Source organism: Mizuhopecten yessoensis, unplaced genomic scaffold (assembly GCF_002113885.1).
Source record: "Mizuhopecten yessoensis strain PY_sf001 unplaced genomic scaffold, ASM211388v2 scaffold10209, whole genome shotgun sequence".
Taxonomy (NCBI): Eukaryota; Metazoa; Mollusca; class Bivalvia; order Pectinida; family Pectinidae; genus Mizuhopecten; species Mizuhopecten yessoensis.
This window is the reverse complement of record NW_018408433.1, coordinates 285,608-310,692: the sequence shown is the minus strand read 5'-3', so window position 1 is coordinate 310,692 and position 25,085 is coordinate 285,608. Positions and strand designations below refer to the sequence as shown.

The 25,085-nt window shown below is 35.0% G+C and overlaps 1 protein-coding gene across 2 annotated transcripts in view; it reads right to left on the bottom strand.

The window, feature by feature from the left end:
* Window positions 1-23,168, bottom strand: part of LOC110459760 (collagen alpha-3(VI) chain-like) — a 32,355-nt gene extending 9,187 nt beyond the window's left edge. For both annotated transcript variants that reach the window (XM_021512179.1, XM_021512180.1), the window contains exons 1-12: window positions 23,004-23,168; window positions 13,764-14,330; window positions 13,018-13,068; window positions 7,702-8,271; window positions 6,555-6,644; window positions 5,699-6,277; window positions 5,128-5,193; window positions 3,968-4,546; window positions 3,715-3,732; window positions 2,169-2,738; window positions 1,591-1,653; window positions 46-615 (exon numbers count right to left, since the gene is read on the bottom strand). In XM_021512179.1, the coding sequence (XP_021367854.1) occupies window positions 46-615; window positions 1,591-1,653; window positions 2,169-2,738; window positions 3,715-3,732; window positions 3,968-4,546; window positions 5,128-5,193; window positions 5,699-6,277; window positions 6,555-6,644; window positions 7,702-8,271; window positions 13,018-13,068; window positions 13,764-14,330; window positions 23,004-23,088 (3,808 nt within the window). In that variant the 5' untranslated portion in view covers window positions 23,089-23,168. The remainder of the gene's footprint in view (window positions 1-45; window positions 616-1,590; window positions 1,654-2,168; window positions 2,739-3,714; window positions 3,733-3,967; window positions 4,547-5,127; window positions 5,194-5,698; window positions 6,278-6,554; window positions 6,645-7,701; window positions 8,272-13,017; window positions 13,069-13,763; window positions 14,331-23,003) is intronic.
* Between the last annotated feature and the right edge of the window lie 1,917 nt (window positions 23,169-25,085).

Below are 25,085 nucleotides of genomic sequence, written 5' to 3'. Positions count from 1 at the left end.
TTATGCAAACAACATAAAATCCAATAAGATGCATCAATGACATACGTGGGAGACAGGTGCTGTTTCCAAGTAGAGGCAAGATCTCGGATATAAACTGGAAATTTGGTGCATGATAGATATTGTTGCTGCTAGTGGCGATGGCTGCTAATTCTTCATCATTAACGGCGGCCCCGATCCCTATGGCGAATATGTCGATGTCTGGATACGACGATTTCAGCGAAGCGGCTTCCTCTAGTGTTTCATTTTGGTCAGTAGACTGGCCGTCCGTCATGACTATGACAATATCGTCTACAGACGGCCTATTACCGGCGGCAACAGTTAGACTGTGATTGTTTACCAGGGCTAATGCTTTTCCGGTAAATGTATTGCCAGGCTTATAAGTAATACTATCAATAGCATTTACCAGATCTTTCGAATTCAAATGCTCATTCAAATCAAACTCGTTATGTTCTTCAGATTCAAACGTTACTACTCCTACTTGTACGTTGTTGGGACCAATTTTGACCAGTTCAACGAAGTTTTTAACAAAATCGAGTTGCTTGTTGAAGTTCTCAAGTCCCTCGCTGTTTGAAGAGTCTAGTACAAATATGATGTCAGCTCGCCTCTGATCACAATCTGCCATATACATTAAGATTGACATTATATTACAGATATCAAATAAGGATGGTCAGGTGGCACAGTGAATAATGCATTTGCCTTTCACTAAGGCGGCCTGGGTTCGATTCCACGATCAGACTATAAAAGGTAAGGGGTCACGTGCCCGACCATTTGGGTTTTCCGGTTTCCTCCCCCATTAAGACCCCCGCGTTCTAATATCCATGTCAACAACGGCGAGTAATTACTTGTTTCATAAATATTGTAAAGTAAGTTTACATATAGTTAGCGCTTCGATAAAACACACCTTTATCTCTACTTTAAAACGGTTCCAATAGCTAAGAAACATTCATAAACCAATCTCTTGTGTCTATCCTCTTTGAATCATTCTTATACTTTTATGTAAAAGAAAATTCAGTAATTCTCGTCGAAAGACAAAATAGATACATGCATATTCCTTCGAAATCAATATTCAAATATCTAACGCAAACCAAAAGTTTTTGTTATAACTATTATATATGGGGAATAACATGATGTTTTCCGCAAGAGAAGGGAAAATTTTGCCAAAAAGAAGGTTCCTATGATTTGGAGATCCGACTTTTGTCAAATGGTTTCGAAATAATATCAAATTCGTTACAGGGAAAGACAAACATATTGAAACATTTTGCCAAGCAATAATAATACCATTTTTAATTTTTACTCTTTTTGAAGCCCAGACAAAATAGGTAAAATTGAATCAAGCAGATGTTATCAAGCTCAATTCTTTCTTAGGCTTAAAAAAGGTTATAAAGATTTCTCTGGAATATGTTACAATAATACATATTATATAATGAAAATGATTTTTTTCGTAAATATCATTACATGCAGTTATATTCCAAACAGATCTCTATACTGATACTGATAACAAATTACATGCTTTCATAAGTGCAATCTATTGATTAAGTAATATTGGCTCCTGCCGGAAAGGAATATGGTAACGTCATTTCCGGTACTTGCCTGGAACAGACGTTGTTGTGGGCGTGGTTGTAGGAGTTGTTGTCATAGGTGGTTCGGTAGTGCCTGAAATGTACGTATATTTTCTACTTCATACAGATTATAGTTGATATAAATCCTTAATTGTATATATTTTTTATAGTTTATACATCAAATGTTGTAACACATTTTTAGATATATTTATCACCTTATATTAACACGTCTAGTTCCATCTATGGACAACAATAAATTGATATAATTTTGAGTGCAATGGCTGTAGATTATTGGTCAATGCTACTTGTGATTAGGTATATCTGACAGATATATCAATTCCTAAGTGGTGAGTATTACACATATCATTATTATCACATGCTTAACGGCCCATAGACACAGGGACGGCAAATAGGGCGAATACATTGCGATACAAAGCAAATGTAAAATAAAAATGACATCAAATTAACGAGAAGACAAAAGGAAATCGTCAACATCAACATTTAAAGTGGCTTATTGCATATGGAACAGACCAACAGTTTGCAGTTAATTTAAATATTGTAGAGATATTTAGTTTTAATTAATGAAACCTTGTTGATAAAATAACTTACTGATGCAATCGACTTGAGTAAGCTCGATTTCCGATTGAAGCGATGAAAGCGTGAAGAAATCGGAAGTTTGGAAGACATGATTTTCGTCAGTAGCAATAGCTCCTAGTTCATCCTTTCCATCGTCAGTAAGTCCGATTCCAATGGCAAAGACCTTGACGCTGTCGTTTTTCAACAGAGAAGCCTGTTCCAGAGTTACCTGGGAGTCGCTTGATTTGCCATCGGTAAGGACAACCAGTATGTTGTTCGCATTAGGACGATCACCGGCTGCACTGACGAACACGGAATCACGGACGAACTCCAAAGCTTTCCCCGTCAAGGTGTTTCCAGTATGGAACGATATGTTCGTAACAGCTGACATCGCATCATTTTTGTTGTCATATTGATTTAAGTAAAACTGGACAGCGGGGTTGGATTCATATGTGACGACACTGACCTGCATGTCATTGGTACCTACTTTTAGATCGCCTATAAGATTCTTTACAAATTCCTTCTCCTTTTCCCAATTATCCGGCCCAAGGCTGTTTGACGAATCCATCAAAAATACGATGTCCGCTTCAGGGGTGTAGCAGGCTGGAATTACGATGTATAATTATTCATATTCCGCACAATCCTATAATGAATGTTACCACATTTCGCTTCATAGCTAAGCAATGTGTAGCAGTACATATGTAGCATTATTTGAGAAAAAACAAACAGCGGAAAATTCACGTTTTGTTTTTATAGGAAACACGTTTGGTACTACGCCAGACTTGGTGTAAACAATATTCATTTGCAAATGGTTTTTGTATTGGACAATTTTGTAAGGAACGCCTAAAATGATGGAAGAAGACTATTTTGCATATACAATCTACATGCCGTTATGTTATTATTTCATATATATTTCATATATATTGCATGCCATATATATATATATAATAAGCTGCACTAATATTGTTAAGATCGGACGTTTACTGATTAGTTGCAATACTTTAAAATGTTTTTCAGCTAACCATGGTATCATTTCTTCTCTGCAAATTGTCATTAATCGATTACTATACTTAAAACAGGTATTGTTATTATCATTTCCAGACAATCGCGCCCTAAAAGCAATTTCACTGCGCATCATTTCCAACGAAAGCTTTGTATAAGCAACATTATCACCGTATGCCTTCTTATATAACTGAAATTCTGCCTTTTTATAGATGCTCACTTTCAATGAAAACGCTGTCATTTCCTGTTATGAATCAACATGAGATCCGACAGTGATTACAAGCAACTTGGGACAAAGACATCACCAACTACATCATGTTCTTTATACCAAAGCAGTGTAAAATCATGTGGATATGATACTACGCAATTTTGTTTAACTATCATTACACTTGACAAAGCAAATCACATGTTCCATATGCTTAAAAAAAGCAAATTTGAAGTCATTTCTTCCTAAACTTTTCATCTCATCTCCTGAGATAAAATCATACGTTTTATTAAGCAATTGGTTTGGTGTACTAACGCACATTGAAATAAAGCTTTACATGGTAACTATATATTGTTTGCTAAATATACTTGCGTGGAGGAGTGGTAGGAACTGAAACAGCAGGTTTAGTTAATTGATTACAATGTTTTCACATTGTTACGACTTTATTGTTTATAAAAAAATAAAATGTTTTATTTAACTTTTTTAGTTAACCGAGATATTTTACTCTCTGATAATTCATTTGTGCATCAATCATTTTAGATCAGCTATAGTCCTTTTTTGCAACAAAATCAACGTTGGATTACTTATCATTTTGCGATTCCTGCTCAAATTTGTTATGACCTACCAGTCGGGGGACAGAACGATAGTCCGGAAATTGTGTCAACCAAGCCATTAACTTTCGAAATGAGTCCCGGAAATGATGTATTTACAGCATATGTTGGTGATGCTATATCCTGCAATTCAGGCAAGCCATCCGTATTCGTGTTTATAGCAAAGGTTACAATAGTTACATTTTGGGCCTTAATAAGGTCAGCTTCAATTGCAGTTTCTGACGGTAGAGTCGATTGGCCATCACTCATAAGAATGATAATGTCAGTAACATTTGCCCTGTCACCGTTTTCTGGTGTGAAAATATTTTCACGGGCATATTGCAATGCGAGGTTGGTAAATGTATTCCCTGGCGTGAAATTTGTAGCCTGAACGGCATCAAGAACGTCGGCAGAGTTGTTGAACGTGTTAAATTGAAATTGAGGGTGTACGACTGATTCGAATGTCAGATAAGCGATCTGAACATCATCAGGGCCTATTGTGAATTGTTGGATAACCTGAGATGTAAAGTTCTTCTCGGCTTGAAACCTATCGTCATCGACACTGTTTGAAGAATCCACGAGAAACAAGACGTCAGCCACAGTCTTACTACAAGCTGTTAATATGACAAAGGGAAATATTAGGAAAAATATCCAATACATCATTTGGAGATATCATATTACGTCACACTGTAAACCTTATTGTTAACATTATTAATATAAGCCAGTTGTTTACTTGTGATAATATTATGAACACAAACAAAAATAATGGTTGTATCTTAAATTTAGTGTAGTTTCATTACCATTTATTTAGTCGGATTATCTGTTATATATCTTATGGCACTATATGGTGATGGTGGGCTAAGAAGTCTAAAAGGTGTACAAGCTGTCACAATTCATCAACAGCAAACGAATTGGTTGTAAAATATATCATATCCTATTGTAAAGATATTTGAGTGTAAATACTCATATATTAATTGTAAGGAGACTGTATCGAATAGACGCTTCATAGACAGTACCTTATATAATCTGTCACGTATTTGTTTGAAATCAGTGAATTCAATCATAAAATGTTTGACTGTAAAAGGTTGATCACACAAGGGGAAATCTTCATACTATCAGAACAATACGGTATAAACGTTTCACAAATATTTGAACGGAAAAACCAAATGAAAAACCAATGACAAGAGTTACTTGCCGTCAGTAACTGTCGTGGTTGTAGTTGGGATAGTCGTTGGAGTAGTCGGTAAGGTTGGTGTTGTAGCTAAGATAACGAAATCGAATTCAAATTAAACAAAACAAAATAAATAAATAAAAATATATAAACAAAATATATGAAATATCATCACTATTGTAGTTAAAAAAGACATAATTCAGCTGTCCTGATCTATATATAGTATGAATGCAGATTTATATATATACGTTATTTCCTGGTCTATAAATATAATAGACAATTTTTCACACATAGTGATTTTTGTTTTGGTTTACGGCACATCGACATGAGTGATTTAGAGCATTCATTATAATGAATACATCACACCAAACATAATTGTTATTATACATAATATTACAACGAAGTATATGTAATCTTATACATTATTAGCGAATATGTCCATTCATCAATCATCTTATTGCCCAGAAATAAGCGATACTTAATATTTTTATTTTTGTTTACTGTTAAATTTACCATGCATCTTTTGGAGATCTTTTGAATAAGAGTTCATTTTATTATGCTGATTAATAATCGGACATGATAAGTAGAAACCTACCAGGCGTAGTAGTTGGACAGGGAACAAGGCCCGATATTTGATCTATCATTGCTTTAACTTGGGCAGGCAGACCGGCTGTTGTAGTGTTTACGTCTTTGATGGCGAATGATGGGGATGCAATATTCTGAAGTTCAGTTGAGTTGTCCAAAGCAAAGGTGACAATGGTAATATTATTATCCTTGAGAGTTTGGGCTTCTATACTAGTTTCTAACGCATCCACTGTCTCTCCGGCGCTGATCAAGAAGACAATATCTGTTGCGTTAGCCCTGTCACCATTTTCCGGTTTGAATACTGATTCAGAAAATGTTAAAGCCAAACTGGGCATCGATATTCCAGGCGAGTAGACAGTGTTTGAAATGCCTTCAAGGATATTACTGATGTTGTTCCATTTGTTTAATAAGAAACTGCTGTGGACCTCTGCTGAAAATGTCGCATAGGCCACCTGGACATCGTTGGGACTGATGGTAAACTCTTCTACTATCTTCGAAATAAAATCTTTCTCCTGTTGAAACTGTTCTCTGGTAACGTTTCCCGAAGAGTCCACAAGAAATAAAACATCAGCAACTGTTCTGTTACAATCTGTTGACAGATTACGTAATATTTTTTGTATTAGATATACCATTTTGTGAAATCCCCACCCCTACTTTGGCAAAAACTATTTGATGTTAACATAACAACTAAACATAATTGAAATGTTTACGTTTAGTGACGAAACATTATATGTTTTTATTTGGCGATAACATCAAAAGAGTATCAGAAATCTACTCCTTTTTAGAGTAAATTACAAAATGTATTATTTTATATACTAAAAGTATTGTTGCTTTTAATTGAAGTCGATGCAGGGAAGATAACTTGCCGAGGTCCAAAGGAACCGGCGGTGTCGTAGTGATCGTTGTTGTTGCTTCTGTTGTAGTTGTCGTCGTTGATATTGTCGATGGCAGAGTGACTTTGGTAAAGTAATAAAAAATATAACATTGAAAAATAACGTTCACTTATTTAACTGCTTCTTTTTCGGCAATTTCGAGTGTTTGAATATATTTCTGTTTAACTCCAAACAAGGGTAAATGATACGTTATAATCTAAAGTTCGCTATGTATACATATTCCACGTTTGCGTGGTTGCTTTGGGACCGCAAACAACCCAAAAGATTCAATTGATCTACTTAACTGCTGTTTGTGTATTTGTGCTATCATTGAAAGTTTGTACCATGAAAAGATCTAAATAACTTTCAACCACAAAGGAATGTACCAATGCTTATAGTACTTTAATTCAAATAACAGCCTAGAGAGTGTTAAATATCAATTAAAAGTTGCACGCCTACCCAATATAAATAACATTGATTTAAAAAAAAAATCCAGTTGAAAAAATACATATGCAATAAACGTTGACAAAATCTGTGAATGTTTATATAATTATTGAATATTATAAACTATTTTTTTAAAAATAATTGTGTAATGTTTTACATGTATCCGGGGCTCCATGACTCGGTTTATGATGTTCAAACACTAACATATCGCAGCCTCCCAAAACACGCACGCATCCATAGGACGTTAAACAATACTAAACCAAACGTTTTATGATGGCTGCATGCTTTCGTTAAGTTTCATTCAGTAATTGTTCATATGGGAGGCCTTTTGTATCTCATGATAGGCTCTCATAAGAGGCGATCAATATGGAGCCCCCTGCAGAATCGGACAGTATCATATATGCCTTCTCCTTAGGGGACACCCGCCTTCACATGACTGTTCCATTGACGTTAACCCTATACAACTGCAAACTTAAGCGAAAAAAAAGGTCAGGTTTTCGTTTAAAACAATCAAAAATAGCTTATTTCTATGACAGGACTACACATATTTAATCGTTATAATACAAAAAGAAGATCGATTAATCATTCAATATATTTGTTTTCTTACTATAACCAAGTTAACTTTAAATGGGAACGATTGTAATGAGTAAAGAAAAAAATATTTCAATAAAGAACTTAAATAATTTGAATCACGTACTGATGCATCCTGTTGTCTGAAATCCAAGCTCTGCGAGTATGCTGTTCAACTCAGAGTAATCATCTACCGACAAGGAGTAAGACGGCTGGGACGCAATTGCAAGTAATTCTGCATTGTCGATTGCATTTCCAACTCCTATGGTTATGACATCAATCTGGGTCTTATTGTGGATTTCCTCAGCCTGATTCAACGTCCCGTTCCGGTCAGAAGATTGTCCATCGGTCATCAGAATCAGTACATCTCGGACATCCGGTCGATCACCGCTTGCCGGTTGGAACATCACCTCTCGAGCGTATTTTAACGCTTTGTCCGTGAAGGTATTCCCGGGTTTAAATTGTATTTTTCTGATTTCGTTTTCCATGTCTATTTTGTTTGGATACGTGTTCAGTTGAAACACATTATGTATAACCGTTTGATATGTGGTGATTGCTACTTGTGTGTTATCTGGTCCAATGTCCAAAGCATTGACCACATCAAGTACGAACTGTATCTGACGATCAAAGTTGACTTGTCCAAGACTGTTGGAGGCGTCAAGCAGGAAGACAATGTCGGCCTGAGTGACATTGCAGGCTGCAGTTAGAATATAACCAAATTGGATACAAGTATTGTAGAACACCTATAGCATTTTGGAATATCACCTGGACACTTAAATCCATAAATTTTTGCGATTGTACTTAAAGCCATTTTCGGGCAGATAAGAGTTCGTGATACGAATATTTAGGGGAAAATATCTTGGATTTTAAATGTATAAATTTTAATTTGCGATGGCCTCTTTCTCAGATTAACTCATAACATAAATATCCCGCAAAAGAAAGATAATTACAGTATCCTTATGTAGGTATTTGTCATTGTAAGGTAAATAGAATATAACTAATAGAAATTTGTAATAAATCTGTATGCATCCAGGAAATATGTATACTCGATCCCTATTTGTTCCTCTATTCATTTTGAATCACTTATTTATGAATATTCCCTTTTTGAAACAACGTGATTTAATTTTCAAAGCCACAACAATATGTTAAGCGTATGCTGGTGCTGATGCTAGGCGTCGATTAAGCGAAGCAATTTTTCATAGCACGATACAAACTAGTTGTACTGTCTTGCTTCTCCCAGCTATACTTACCTTTCACTTAAGTACAACCGTTCCCGCTGAATCAACTTCAATTAAAAGCAACTTTGTTCCTTTGCACGTCCGAAGTAAGCGCAATATAAAAATCATCATGTTTCACAAGTCTTTACAGAAAACATCAACAATTAAACAAACAAATTCAAGTGACAATCATTTCTTGAAATAAGCGCTGGCATATGTCAAAGTTTGTTTGTTTGTTTGTTTGATTTTGTTTAACGTCCTATTATATGTCAAAGAATTATTTGCATACAAGGGCAAATTTAGCGCTGTATTAACATATCTTACCACCCTGGAATTCAAACACAAGCAATCACGGCAAGCAAGCGGTTTCGTCAACATAAATGATAAGAAATTGAGCGCGTAAACAACGTCATTAAGACGTATTACTTTTCGGATAAACGGGTTGCGCGATTCAAACCTCGGAGATAAATAAATAAACAAACAAACACAAAACTCAGAGGCTGTTTGTATTGAAGGCAATGCAGATATTACCGAAATTTATTGTACCACAATAGTCATGTTTACAATTCAAAACCTTGCAGACATGTATCATCATATTCTTTATAATTTATCACACACAAACACTGTTAATGTGCTGTGTAACTTTTAAATGTACCTGTGAACAATCGTCACATATTATTTCTCATGATAATACAAAAAGTCCAAAGACTTTTGCTCCTAAAACATAACAAAACCGTCCTAGTAAAAAATAAGAAAAGCTCAAATATCTGTATATGTATATTTAATCATTTTAAGGTTAACATGCAGTTTTGCTAGAATATACAACAAAGTAAACAATACTGACATGTCATCATACAACAATAATATCTAATTATTGCTTATAAAGATATCTTATTATTTCTAAATATTTCAAATTTTACTATTTATTGGTTAGTGCATATAGCTCATGACAACTTCTTTCAGAGGGGTAAATGATAAGATCCTTTTAAAACATACCTCACCCCAGCCCTAAGCCGGTATATGTGTGATAATAAGTGAGCTATGTGTTTAGAAGAATTTCTTATATTGAATGCATCCAGACAATTAAAGACTATATCGTTTTCCTATGTAACGAGATCAGTAACTATTTTTACTTGATGATCTTTTATATCAATGAATACAATGTATTTTTGTATTACGTGTTAATTAATGTAAATAGCTAAATGTTGGAGAAAATTTGATTTATGCTAATAATTTTATAAATAAAAATATATTTCAAACTTGAAAAAACTTGTGTTAATGTCCCGATTTGAAAATAACATTGACTATATCCTAATGTAAATGTACTCACACTGAAATATATTTTCATAAGAAAAAGAAATCAAAGAAACAAAAGGTAGGGAGGGGGAATAAAAAATATCAATTTATTCGAATTGTATACTAAAAGGGAGACAACTAAATACACAGCAACTTACATACCGGTAATGTCGACTTACCCGGTGTTGTTGTCGTGGTAGTTGTAGTGGGCGTTGTTGTTGTGGTTGTTGGTGTTGTCGTAGTAGTTGTTGCTGTGGTTGTAGTGGTTGGTGCTGTAATTGATAAAAATATAATATAAAAAAAACACACCAAAAAACTACGTTAAATCGCCGAGGTATTTTTTTATACATATGTAGGGCAAAATATGACTACTTCAAATCCGTTCTCTTGTTAACCGAAGTTCAATTCTATCTAAGGTGTTTTCTTTGTCATTTATTCATTCAAATTTCAAAGCTACATACTACAAGCTTGGGTCTACTCTCATTACATACGTTCGCAATATCAACAGCATTTTCAATTCTTTTTTTGCTGTACCTTAAATAAGCTTCATATGTGACTTTATGGAGGAGTAACTTTGGCTGTCGGACAATTTTGTGAGTGATTGATGGAAATTTTGGGAATGAAATATTAATTATATCCTTATAGAAGTAACATGGACATGAAACAGCAATCACTTAAACTATAACATCAACACAAAACCGGATTCTATAATTACCACTATGTTACTATCATACATATTTTCTTTCAAGTACTAGAGATGTAACACATTCAGAAAGAAATAATTATATCCGAATAACTGATAATTTAAAAATATAACCAAATGGGGGCGATCGAATGGTGTCATAATGTAAATATCTGACACTTAGTTAAAAGGCAAAACAGAAAGAAAAAGGAAACCACATGAACCAAATTCCTCAGTAAACGTAGCGCTCAACACAAATATCAAAATGAAACCGTTCTACGAGATAAACAAGAGGCAGTCGAATCAAAATCCAGACATACAAACACTATGTTACCCTAGCTCTGCAATTAAAGTCACTCGTATTTGTATCAACGGCAGCCTGAAGCTGTATGACAAATCAAGACAACAACCCAGTGCTTTAAATGGAAAACATTATGTTTCAACTTCAACAGAATTGATTAGCACGACAGGTAGACCTCAATAGCATACACGTCAAATGGTACAACTGCTTTGAATCAAACGTGATCGCTATCACAGACTGACATAGGGTCAATGCATGGTAACTCCATGAGACCCCTTAATAACAGTATAACTTACGTTACAATCACTACTTTACAAAATAACAAGGGGATGACTTCTAACTCAACGTTACCACTTCTTCTAGACTTACGTAGTGTGGCACATGCTGAACGTCCAATTTGAGATTCAATAGTGCTGAGCGCTTTGAAATCAGGTACAGTAAATACAAGCCCTGCCTGGGATGCAATTTCGCCCAGTTCAGTGTCATCTACACCAGCGCCGATTCCGATGGCAATGACCTTGGTATCTGTACTGTGAAGGGAGTTAGCCTCGACCTCGGTCTGGTTTCTGTCCGTAGATTGGCCGTCGGTCAAAACTACGAGAATGTTGTTTGCTTCTGGACGATCTCCGGAAGTATTTGTGAAACTGTGTTCTCGGACAAATCTCAGAGCCTGGTCGGTCAGGGTATTACCGGGGGTAAAAGTGATGTTTTTAATTGCATCTAGAATGTCAGTTTCGTTTTCATACTCATTCAGATCAAAAGCGTTATGAACATTAGACTCGAAGGCTACTGCGCTGATCTGAACGCCGTCCGAACCGAGTTTTGGCACAAATCTCGTAACGAAATTTCGCACAAAATTCTTTTGTAATTCAAATTTTTCAGCTCCCTCACTGTTGGAGGAATCCAGTAAAAATACAATGTCGGCCACACGGTTGAAGCAAGCTGAGAAATAAAAACAAATTCCTAAGCATTCGTCCAAGAAACTGCAAAATCGAGCAAACAAGCCTACGACGTCATACAATAACGACAGTAGAAGCAGAACTGAACAGCCACGAACATGACACATTTATGGGAAACTTACAAGAATTGCACGCAAAAAGCAAGGACAAACATTTTTTTTTATATCAGACCATCGTAAGCAAGTCAAAAACGACCTCATGGAACCCATTAGGAAAAAAGCTGCAACTGACTACACTGAAAAGCAGCAAAAATTGACAGGAATGAAATCAAAGCATACTCCAACCAAGGCATCACGTGGGATTGTCAGCACATTTTTCACCGAAACAACGAAGCACGAACATTTGCAACATACTTATAATGCTTTTGGAGGCAGGTAATTCACAACAAAAGCATATTTTCACACACACAAATACAAAAAGGCAACAGTATTTATTTATTGAACATTATTAAAACATTGATTGCAATGATTTTTCATGGATGATTTTAATGATGTTTCAATGAGCTTAATTGCTAAATAATTCATAATAACATTATGTAAAAAACAATTAAAATATAATCTTTGCTTATTGTACGTCGATACACTACCGAGTAAATGTGTTAAATGTGGTGCTCGAATTATATATGTTCAATGAAAGAATTTGATTGACAGACAGATTAAATAGACTATGGCTAAAACATGAATGCTCTTACAATCCATACAATTCAGCAATATTCATATTACGACAAAATTAGCTCACGAGATAAAAACAATTCTTTGTTTTAATAAGAAATAACGAATAACCTTGTTTCATAATTTTTGTACATAATGCAACAATGGGTGATCTTACTGATCCATTGAACATGATAAAGTTTACATATATCCCTTGCAAAACAGAACGTATAATAACGTAAGGTTCCTATTTGTGAATTTCTTTAATCGTTTAGGTTAAAATATATTTTAGAATGATGACAATAAAAACTAATTAAAATAGGAATAAGTGTACTTACGTGGTTCAGTGGTGGTTGGGATAGTGGTTGGCTCGGGGGTGGTTGTTGGTACTGAAATTAAACAAAATCCGATAACTATAGTAAGAGGGAAGCTGATGATTTCAAGGATTTATGTTATTATACTCGTTTAGTGAGCGATCCAAGTCTTTAAATGGTTATTTTGTACATTTTTCTGCTTACACGAACGAAAAAAACATTTATGCACAATATTTCCTGACAAACAGATTCTATATACTTGATAAGTAGATGATCCAATCTTAAAACAGTTCATTTTATAAGCGAGAGTAATCTAGGTACTTTCGGTAATTTGACAATAAAAAAAGTATTTCTCACTAAGAATTTGTAATCTTCTAATGGATTTCGACATGCTCAGTGACAACGAGCAGAAAAAAACCCATATAATAAAATAACATAATTGTTGTATTTGCAATACATCAGTTAGGATATAATTTGCATTTTCATTTTACTGGAGCTATTTTCACACATATGTATATAATGCAATCATCGATAAATCCCTGATCTCGTTTCCTATCTTAGTATACGTGGTATTTTATATGGCCGAGGAGAAATACAAGACAAAACCACAATTGAACTGCTGTCAAGGTTGCATTAAATATAATATGTCCCATTCCGTTATTTCTCTATTCAATTTTCAAACTCTTGCTGGGAACCTTTGATATTGGTTGTAGCAACACAACAACTCCCAAGAAACAAACAAACAAACAAGCAAACATAAAGGTGCTCACCAATTTTAACACAAGCCTGGGCGGAGATGGAGTTCTGGATTCCGGAAAGAGCATCAAAGTCAGGGACAGTGAATGCATTTGATGGGTCTGAGGCAATAGCCGTTAACTCGGAGGCATCGATGTCGGCTCCAATTCCGATGGTGATGACTTTGGTGGATGTGTTACGAAGCATCTCAGCCTCATCGAGAGTGCTGTTCCTGTCGGTAGAGTGACCATCGGTCAAAACGACCAGAATATTATCCACGTTCTCACGATCGCCAGAAGAGTTCGTAAAGCTGACGGTTCTAACAAAGTTGAGGGCTTTCTCAGTAAGCGTATTACCAGCTATGAAGGAAACATTTTTAATTGCATCCAAGAGGTCAGTTTTGTTTTCGTAAGTGTCTAGGTTAAATTGGTTATGGATGCTTGATTCGAAGGTCACCACACTTAACTGGATATCATCGGGACCGATGACAAGTGAATTTGCGAACGTGGAAACGAAATCCTTCTGTTTTTCGAAATTGGCGGCTCCTTCACTGTTTGAAGAATCTAACAGGAAAACAATATCTGCCTGGCGGATATAGCATCCTGCAAAAATCGAAAAACGGTTCAAGTTATTGTTAATTGCAAAGCTTTGCGAAAAAAGAAATAAAGAAAACTAAAATCAACTATTTCAGATTAAAAAAATACCCCATAATTTATGTACTCTATACAATTATAGTTCTGACAATACATGAATTGCCAACTCGAGATCACGTTCGCATTGATATCTGAAAAGTATCAAACGAAATATCTCATTGAGGTATCACTCTAAGGCCGGCATGAGAAACGCTCTTTCAACCAGATATATATACATGTATGTATAAATGGGAACAGCAGATACAGGGTTTTGGTTCCTCTATATCCTCCAAAGGGAAAACACAGAAAAAGGCTAATAAGCAGTTTTTAAACATATTATATTTAGTATTACTGTTTTAATTGTTGTTCGAACAGACTATTTGAATGTTCTTATGAATAGTTGTCTAGTAGCTGAACATGTTTTATATTGTATACTCCTTAAAAGACAAATAATACCAAAATACCGCCTATAGCACACATGCATACCTTGTACGCATGAATGCACGTCTTTAAATGACTTTAGCTGTGAATAAGACGCTAAATCCTATAAACTAAAAAGCAAGCACACTACAGCTAAAATTAGAAATCCTATTCAGAGAGAGGCGCTGAGACAAGGTTGTCCTTTCCCCGTCTCCGGATGAGTCATTCATACATCACCCATTGTCATTTATGAAAACGTGAAATGCAGCCTCAATGCATAGCGTGTCGGGAACCTTTTACAGTAAAGCACTTATTACTAGATAGTATCGACTTTCAGTCAACTCGAGAACATTTCTATAACAACATTACATGTCTTAAATCTCTTTTGGAAAACACATCTGAGACAATCTGAAAGCTGCTGGAGTCACCATAGCCTCTTTCGATATTCCATTTGACGTTTGGCTTTAACCTTTCAGTTTGGTTTAATGTTTTTATTCAGCATTTGTTTTTGTCGACCATTTGTTGGCCCTAATGACCTATCCTGTGTTGATGGGCCGTTTAGCATTGATATTAATAAAAATATAATAGTTTAGGACATTTCATTTAAAGATGCCACTTCGACATTGCCTCAGTCCTTATGAGGTCAGTTTTTTCATTAGTATAACATTTGATCCTTTTTTGCTCAGCAAGCTACAGCTAAAATAAGTTGAAATATGCAAAGTACACGTCGTTTGTGGCTGCAGCTTGATGAGAATTTGATTAAAGTTAACGGCCTAGTTGATACTGTAACATCGCATCTACATATATATACATACGTGAATCATGTGCTACTTTATGTTATGGTAAGAGTTCAGCTATATGTTGTGTGGAACATTAATTAAAACATTTGTGCTGTATGTTAGAGGTATCTTCCGTTGGCTTTACTTAAATAATATAATCTAATTAATTAAAACAAAATGCACATGCTCATGTGTTTTTAAGAAATAAACCCATTTATCCACATGTGCGAAATCAACAGCGAAAAATGTCCTCCGGTTTGAAGAGCATAATAAAATCTGAAACAAATTCCAATATTTATACTGATTTGATGAATCAACTATATGCGATTTTATCTTGTTATTGACCTCACTTATTTAAAAAACTTACATACGCTTTCGAAGAATTAAATAGAAAATAAAACTGCCGAAATTTCAACCTTTTAGCGTTTATTTATGTCATATTGGCAACATCAAAGTAGGTATTATTTAAAATGAGACAGGACGGTGTTATATCATTGAATTATTTATTATTACTTTTTATTTTTTTGAAAAAGTGAAAATCAAATTAAAATTTGAAGTGGCTATGGATATTTATATATCTTTTTTAACAGGCCAAACGTTTCCATGTCGACTAGAATGAACGGTCCTGGGACGGGCGAGGATACATTCGTCTCGGCGCCATTCCCTATAGCTAGGATACCATTCATCGATTTCAGAGTTTATAGAATGTAATTTATTGTTTACGCATTGATTCTAGTTATTTTGTCACTACTGTGATTTTACAAAATTTACTATCAGCGGTTTTAAATCTGCACAATGAAATATCAAATAAAAAGCTGCTACATATAGCAATAAACGCGATTTGGTGGAGCAATCTGTTTTTTTATTAGCTGGTATTTCCACATATTCGCAAACCAAGCATAATAGAAAATTAAAATATTAGTTAATGCTATATAAAAAATAAAATTGTGCTTACTGAAAAGTTTCAAATTGTTTTGAAGAGATAGGGAGGATATAATTGCCAGATAGTAAAATTATTGTAACGTTACAAAAGTCCCCAAAACTACCCCTGCCGTTGTGATTGTGTAAATGATGTTTGCGTAAGTCATTGTACTATATCATATCATAATAACACATTTATACCGAATTAGAGCGAATTGGCACACTATCCTAATTTCGACCAATCAGAGCCTGTAACGACCATCTTGGATTGGGATCTGCACAGAATGTTTGTTGTACATTAACGCTTACCGATACTAATGTAAAATTTCATTGTTATCCAAGTTGCAGTTTAGGCATAATCGCGCTGCGGTTGGGAGGGGAAAAGAACAAAAAAATGGATCGAAAACAATAAGTCACAAACTTAATTTTGGGGAATAAATTACTATTGCCCCCTTTTCCGATTTATACACATTTGAATTTATTAAACAATGGACAGGGTGTTTTGAAAAAAATATATCTATCTTCATGTCAAAGGACGAATATTTGAAAAATGATAACGCTCTTCATCCAAAGTTTTGAATATTATATCTAATGCGTTTTTAATAATGTAGTGTATTATACTGCCTTGATTTTGTATTTTGTTACAGTTCATCGATAAATAAAGTCATTTAGAGCCAAATAACACTGTAAAGAGAGACTTTCACAAATTGAAATGCATGATACTAAATGTACAAGTTAACAAGAGGCCCATGGGCCTTAACGGTCACTTGAGTCCTACAGTATTAATTTTTGTTGTTGAAATATGAAGTGGAGATAATGATGTCAATCATCCCTACCACACTTTGATTAAAAAAAGTATAACTCTAACTTAAGTTTGTCTGGACAATGAGTTGATCATTCCTAGACCGAGTTTCAGTTAATACGGCCTATTAGAACTTGATTTTAAGCTTTAAAATAGTTTTTTTTCCAAAATGGCAGCCATAGCGGCCATAGTAGATTTTTGATGGATCCGAAAAAACCCATTTTGCCAGGACCATGCGTTGATGAAGGCTACCAAGTTTGAGTTAAATTGGCCCAGTAGAACTTGACTTTTAGTTTAAAACAGTTTTTCAAAATGGTGGCCATATTTGATTTCTGATTGACCCAAAAAAATATCAACACTTTGTCAGGACCATGAGTCGATCATTCCTACCAAGTTTCAGTTAAATAAGCCCAGTTGAACTTGACTTTTAAGTTTGTAATAGTTTTTCAAAATGGCTGCCGTGGCGGCCATATTGGATTTATGATCGACCCGAAAAATAACAACACTTTGTGAGGACCATGAGTCGATCATTCCTACCAAGTTTCAGTTAAATAAGCCCAGTTGAACTTGACTTTAAGTTTGTAATAGTTTTTCAAAATGGCTGCCGTGGCGGCCATATTGGATTTCTGATCGACCCGAAAAATAACAATACTTTGTCAGGACCATGAGTTGATAATTCCTACCAAGTTTCAGTTAAATCGACCTCGTAGAACTTGATTTTAAGTTTGAAATAGTTTTTCAAAATGGCCGGCCCTGGTGGCCATATTAAATTTCTGATCGACCCGAAAAAACCATTTTGTCAGGATCATGCGTTGATGAAGGCTACCAAGTTTCAGTTAAATAAGCGCAGTTGAACTTGACTTTAAGTTTGTGATAGTTTTTCAAAATGGCTGCCGTGGCAGCCATATTGGATTTCTCATCGACCCGAAAAATAACAATACTTTGTCAGGACCATGAGTTAGTTGATAATTCCTACCAAGTTTCAGTTAAATCGGCCTAGCAGAACTTGACTTTAAGTTTGAAATAGTTTTTCAAAATGGCCGGCCCTGGTGGCCATATTGGATTTCTGATCGACCCGAAAAATAATAACACTTTGTCAGGACCATGAGTCGATCATTCCTACCAAGTTTCAGTTAAATAAGCCCAGTTGAACTTGACTTTAAGTTTGTAATAGTTTTTCAAAATGGCTGCCGTGGCGGCCATATTGGATTTCTGATCGACCCGAAAAATAACAATACTTTGTCAGGACCATGAGTTAGTTGATAATTCCTACCAAGTTTCAGTTAAATCGGCCTAGTAGAACTTGACTTTAAGTTTGAAATAGTTTTTCAAAATGGCCGGCCCTGGTGGCCATATTAGATTTCTAATCGACCCGAAAAATAACAACACTTTGTCAGGATCATGAGTCGATCATTCCTACCAAGTTTCAGTTAAATAAGCGCAGTTGAACTTGACTTTAAGTTTGTGAAAGTTTTTCAAAATGGCTGCCGTGGCAGCCATATTGGATTTCTGATCGACCCGAAAAATAACAATACTTTGTCAGGACCATGAGTTAGTTGATAATTCCTACCAAGTTACAGTTAAATCGGCCTAGTAGAACTTGACTTTTAAGTTTGAAATAGTTTTTCAAAATGGCCGGCCCTGGTGGCCATATTGGATTTCTGATCGACCCGAAAAATAACAACATTTGTTTAGGGAGTTGTCAGTAACAATCCAATGAAGTATCAATGAAATCCCTTCGGCAGTATTTTAGCTTAACGTGAAACTGTAAAGTGTTAACGGACGACGCACGTCGCACGACGGACGAAGACGGATAGCAATAGGTCACTTGAGCTAAAGGTCAGGTGACCTAAAACAAAAAAAAGATTGAAAAACTAAATGAATGATGTATCCTAGCTTATCGTAAGGATCAACTGATTGTAAATTATCATATATCGATAGCCTATAAGCTCTATCAGATACACTTTTCATAGTTTGTACATTATATAATATGTTACGCATTTGTCTGAAATCGGCGCATTCAAATTTGAAATGTTAACAAACAAGTGATTAGTAACAAGCATGTACATCAGTCTGGAGTTCATTTGGTATACTTGTAGACCTGTGTGGTGTACGTATGGCTGATGTAATGGAATGTTTACAATCAGAGAAAGACGGTTCATTATCTTTTTGATATATGGCTAGTACTACTTAAGGAACCCTTACTATTTTCTTTCTTTTTGATATGACCAGGTATTCAAATTAAGAACTGGTACTGTGACAGAACATTAACATCCTGTTATACGTTTTATAATATATTTTTGTTTATTATAAGCGTCATTAAATACTTGATATTTTGTTATAGGTATTTATGGAGATACACGATTCACCGGATTATTGGACTTAGCGTTCTTTTGAAAGATAACGTCAATGCATTTAAATGGTAATACTTATGCTATTAAGGGAAAAACCAGGATTATCTTTAGGGTTATATGGTATGTACTGAAAAAACTTGTTTGTGTTTGCATTTTGCATAAATATCGAAGCGGTTCATGCACACAATTTCAAACTTTTTTCCCGGTACATACCATATAACCCCAAAAATATTCCTGGTTATAATTTCAACTGTCCCTTATAATTTAATTTAATGAGTCAGACAACATTAAATTAAATTTACAGTTAATGAATATTTATCCATTATCCATTTCTGTTAAAAACAAAATAATTTTGAACAAAACACAACATTTCACAGTAATTTCATCGCCAAGCAACTTCAATCAATCAGAACTTCGAATTATAAATACCGCGCCAAACACTGCAGTATACAACGTCATCACTTTTGTGTTGTCTGTGTTTTAGGTTCTACGATATAACCTGGAAAAGTCTACCATAGGAGGGAATAGCCAAAATTAAATTATTCAGTGTTACCATACTAAAATAATTGGGAATGTTTGAATAATGAAATTTGGTGGTCGGGTGGTGCAGTGGATAGCGCATTAGCCTTTCACCAAGCCGGACGGGGTTGGTGTCCCCGATCGGACGTGAAAAGCCACCTGCCCGACCACGTGGGTTTTCTCCGGGTACTCCGGTTTCATCCCACACAAAGACCCCCGCGCACTAACATCCGGGCCAATACAAGTGATTAATACAAGTTGAAAACTTGTTTTATAATTGTTGTAAAATTAAAAAAAAGTTTATGTTTAATAATCCTTACAATTTCTTGTCATGTTTAATTTACGAAATTATATGGGTCAGTAAATACATACATATATACAGGTATCAATGTCTACGTTCAGGGGTTAGTACACCCATGTGAACTGATAATCGTTTGCCATATGTTGGGAACGAGATAATTGATAACGTGACCACTGAGTGTCGCAACGCCTTCGTGCCAAGGTGACAAGAGCCTGACTTTAACGGTATGGGAGATAGCTGACATTTATGGGTCAGACTGTGTCAGATAATGTAAAATATAGAGTGTGAAATGGCCTATATAGGAAGGGGTCTTTCAAGTCTGTGCATTTAATATATGTTATGGAAATGGTTTTTAACAAATGCAATATTAGTTTTAAAACGTCAGATTATAACGACCACAACGAGAGAGCCTCAGGTTTTACCAAATTTGAAAACCCCTTGGGTTGAATTTCCCTATCGTACACTCCTTGGCATGAAATAAGATAATAGTCCACATATCAACGAAAGATGTGCCTCTATTAGTAAAATAATGATTAATGTCGGGACTTATGTGACAATGTTTCATATAATCAAAATACGTCTCAAAACAGATTACTTCTTTTAGCATTTCACTATTACGTTCTCTTGTAATAAAACGCATCATTCAAATTAAAGTTGATATTCTATTGGATATATTTCTTATATGCATAGTTGAATCAAGGAATTAAGGAAACCCTCCATTCAAGTAAAATGTGATGCATAGACGGTGAGATATATGTTTGCATTTTACTGTGTAAGAAGTTGATACAAAATTAAAAATATAACTGGTTTACATGCGTTTTACGAGAATTTGAAATAGCATAAGAAACGATGCCAGGTAACCATGCCCCCCTTTTAACAGTTCGATATCCTAATGTAAGCATATACGGTATACATCACAAACGTCGCAAAATACTGCAATACTTAAATTTTGTCACAAAAAAGTGACATAATCAAAGGGAGATCATTTAATGTTCTGTTGATTGCTTCTTTTGAATTTGAAGAAAATTGCCACATTACAAACGAAGGGGTGTTCGTACGAACGTCGAAATCTTTTGACACTATAAAGTGGTGCCTCGGTTTAGGAATTCCGACTTCTATGACGTCAAATCAACGATAATTCCGAACATAGTAATTTAAAACGTTTCGTATGCAGTGTATTTCTATTCTGTATTTTCATTAGTTTTCGTCCGGGAAAGTTATATTTACTATATAATTACTGCTAACAATCCCTTGGAATTAATTAATTAATCTCGAAATACACAAGAATGTCGATAATATTTCATATATTATAAGTAATTAATATTATACGCACATAGATGTACCTATATACTGTTAACAGATGTACCTATATACTGTTAACCATTTTTAGTTATGGATATATTATTGTCGCGTGAATGAGCAGAGAAAGTTCATACAAATAAATATTTTGCGAAAATTCCTTCCCACACAATATAGCTATGAATATATAACGCTCATTCTACTCCTATTTTTTGTGAATACAAACGGTCATTCATATGTGGTTTAAAGAACCTATATAAATCTGTAGAGCTATGCAATTGACAGTAAATGCGATTATTTAACTCATTTGTATAGGTTTTTCTGGAAAAAATATGCATTTGATTTCATTCCAATAAACTATTAATCATAATGCAACAGGTAGGCAAAACAAGCGATGTTCTTAAAACGTGTACCGTCATGTTAAACAGAAGTCTTTGATTGTTAGAAACAAAATAGGAATAAAAAATCAACTAGATTAGGAGCAATTATTTTTCTTTTTCAATGAGAAAATGGAATAATCTTCTCCAGCACAGACATGGGAGTTTCAATACAAACATTGTACGACCAATTAATAAAAAACAGCATTGTCAGAATATGATGTACGCCATGTCTTTAGAAATACGACACGTTACGATATATATCAAATTTCTTAACAATTTTCTGGCCTCACAGTTTTATTACGTATGAGAAACATTGTAAAACATAAATTGTTCATTTTTTTTTACAGATTTACAATTATTGATCTAAAATAATCTTCCCTGTTTAATTATACGAAGATAAAAATCATTATTTTCAACAATCTTGACTATTTTGTGAGCAGTACAAAACAATAGATAAACGTTTAGAACTGATTTAAAAAATAATGTAATCTAAGCTGAATGAACAAAAATGAATCTGCTGTATTATGGTATACTATTAAAGTAAAAGTTCCGTATAAGCATGTGCATATGTAGAATCATATCTTCACGAAAATGTATTTCGTGGACCTGATGGGGATTTAAATGGCATGTAAGTGAAACATGTAAAAAAGAATAATGTTGCGCTGTATTAAAACATCAGCTTTTTAAAATGTTAAATATACTTTATAAACGAATATCAAATCTACACTAAAGGAACACATACTCATTATCGTTTATTCAAACGCGTTTGTTGGAAAATTTTTCGTAAGATATCAGGTAAAACTTAACAGTACATTTGAATTGAAGTAATATTTTCAAAGGATGAAATTATCACGGAAATCGTTCTTACCTGGTACTACTGTTGTTTCTTGGGCTGTAGAGAAGCATAATACTAGTAAACACACTAAAGATCGGAGAGGAGCCATGGCGACCATGAGGAACGGGACTGACACGAATTCTGGTGCCTAACAGTTGGATTCGTCTGGTTTTCTACTACAAGGTCGTGTGACATTTAACAGGACCTTATCTAGTATACGACTGTCATTATCGCATGGGTCAGGTGGTGTAGATAAGTCACATACGTCAGAGTAAGTCGGTGGAATCTTGGACAACTTGGTGCAATAACGCAAATTGTGGTCTAGCCGGTGCCATGTGAACCAGTACCATTTATCTACGGATACCTTGCAGTGCCAAACGTTCATTATTAAACCTTATTACGCCTTTTAACGATATATCTTTTATCTTATGCTGTCTTAAATCTCTATTGCATGAATTTATTTAGTTTAACGTCCTATTCACAGCTAAGCTCATTTAAGAACGTGTCACCTTGTGTGTTGTGCATGCGAGCATGTGTATATGCGCTGAAGCCAGGTATGTTGGTTCATTTGCATTTGCATGTGCTTGCCTCCTTGTAATAGTGCGGATCTGATATACCTGATCTCACTGAAATACCACGTCGGAGGCACTCTACAAAGCATTTTGCCCGGTCACATGTGTTACACAACACATGGAACAACACATGTTAACTTAAATCTTATTCACTTTGCATTGTGACCGCGAGTCTTATCTTGTCCCCTACTGGAGCAGACTCTCTCCCTCCTTTGTAGCATATCTCTATAATCTAAATGTCATTGTTTTACGTGTTTCTGGAACACGACAGCAAATCTACATACGCACAGATTATATACAGTTAAAACATCAAACACAGTTCTAAAGCACAACAAGTGCTGTACTCGGGCCTTTAAAGTTAACGCGAATAAAGCAAAAAGAAGAGGCATCGCAACAATCTCTATCGAGATTTCCAATGATGGAAGATTACTATGATTACTATGATCCTTTGCCCCTCCGGCTGAGGCCTTTCCTTGTCTCTATCTCTCTCCAGAGGATCACGCTCCCGAACCTGCAGTACCTACTCTCAACTCTAGACTCCCAATACTATTATCCCCAAGTTCTTTTAACAACCTATACAACATCAATTACTCATGAGTAGGAACCACCTATTGTGCATAAGTAATGAGGCTAGTGCAGCAATTTAATCTAACTTCTAAGCTAACTTTCCCCTTCCGAAACAACAATACTAGATGTACCATATGGCAATGCTAGTTGCATCTGCCCTTTTTGGGGAGTTACTATTCCTATGTTATCCATAACTGACCTGGTTGCCACTAGATGGAAAGCCCTGTATCACTATCTACAATTACACAGTCCCCCGTCAATCAATGCACGGTGTTACCCAAATCGTAAGACTTGACCTCAAATGTATTTTTGACCAATGTGCTGCTCTCTATTGATACCCATTATCTTGCATGTTACAAAATGGTTCCATTCTTTATCATTAATTACCTAATTTACAGCTCATTTTGTAGTTCCACAAAGTGTTTTTTTTCATTTATTATAAGATATCTCAAATGTACACAAGACAACACTTTTAAACTGTAATAGGTTATAACGACAAGAAACGTTAATTTGTTTGTTTGTTTATGGTAGAGCAATCAATAAATCTGTATGGAAAGTAACGGCTTTTGTGGTTTATCATCATATGAGGACGGATGCCTAGGGAGACCCCACCGTAAAAAAGGAATGGGAAATTAAACTCGACCAGATATTTATACATGTATATATCAATGGGAATAGCAGATAAAGGGTTTTGGTTCTTTTATTATCCTCCAAGTAGAAAACACATAAAAAGGTAAATAAACATTTTTTAAACATATGATATTTAATATTTCTTCAAAACAGACTATTTGTCTAGCAGCTGAACATGACTTATATTGCATACTCCTTAAGCAATATTCACTAAAAATTCACGTAAATCATAAATGTATGCATGTGTGTTTGTTTGTTTGTTTGATTTTGTTTAACGTCCCATCAACAGCTAAGGTCATTTAAGGACGGCCTCCCCTGTGTGCAAGATGCATCCGTGTAGTGTATG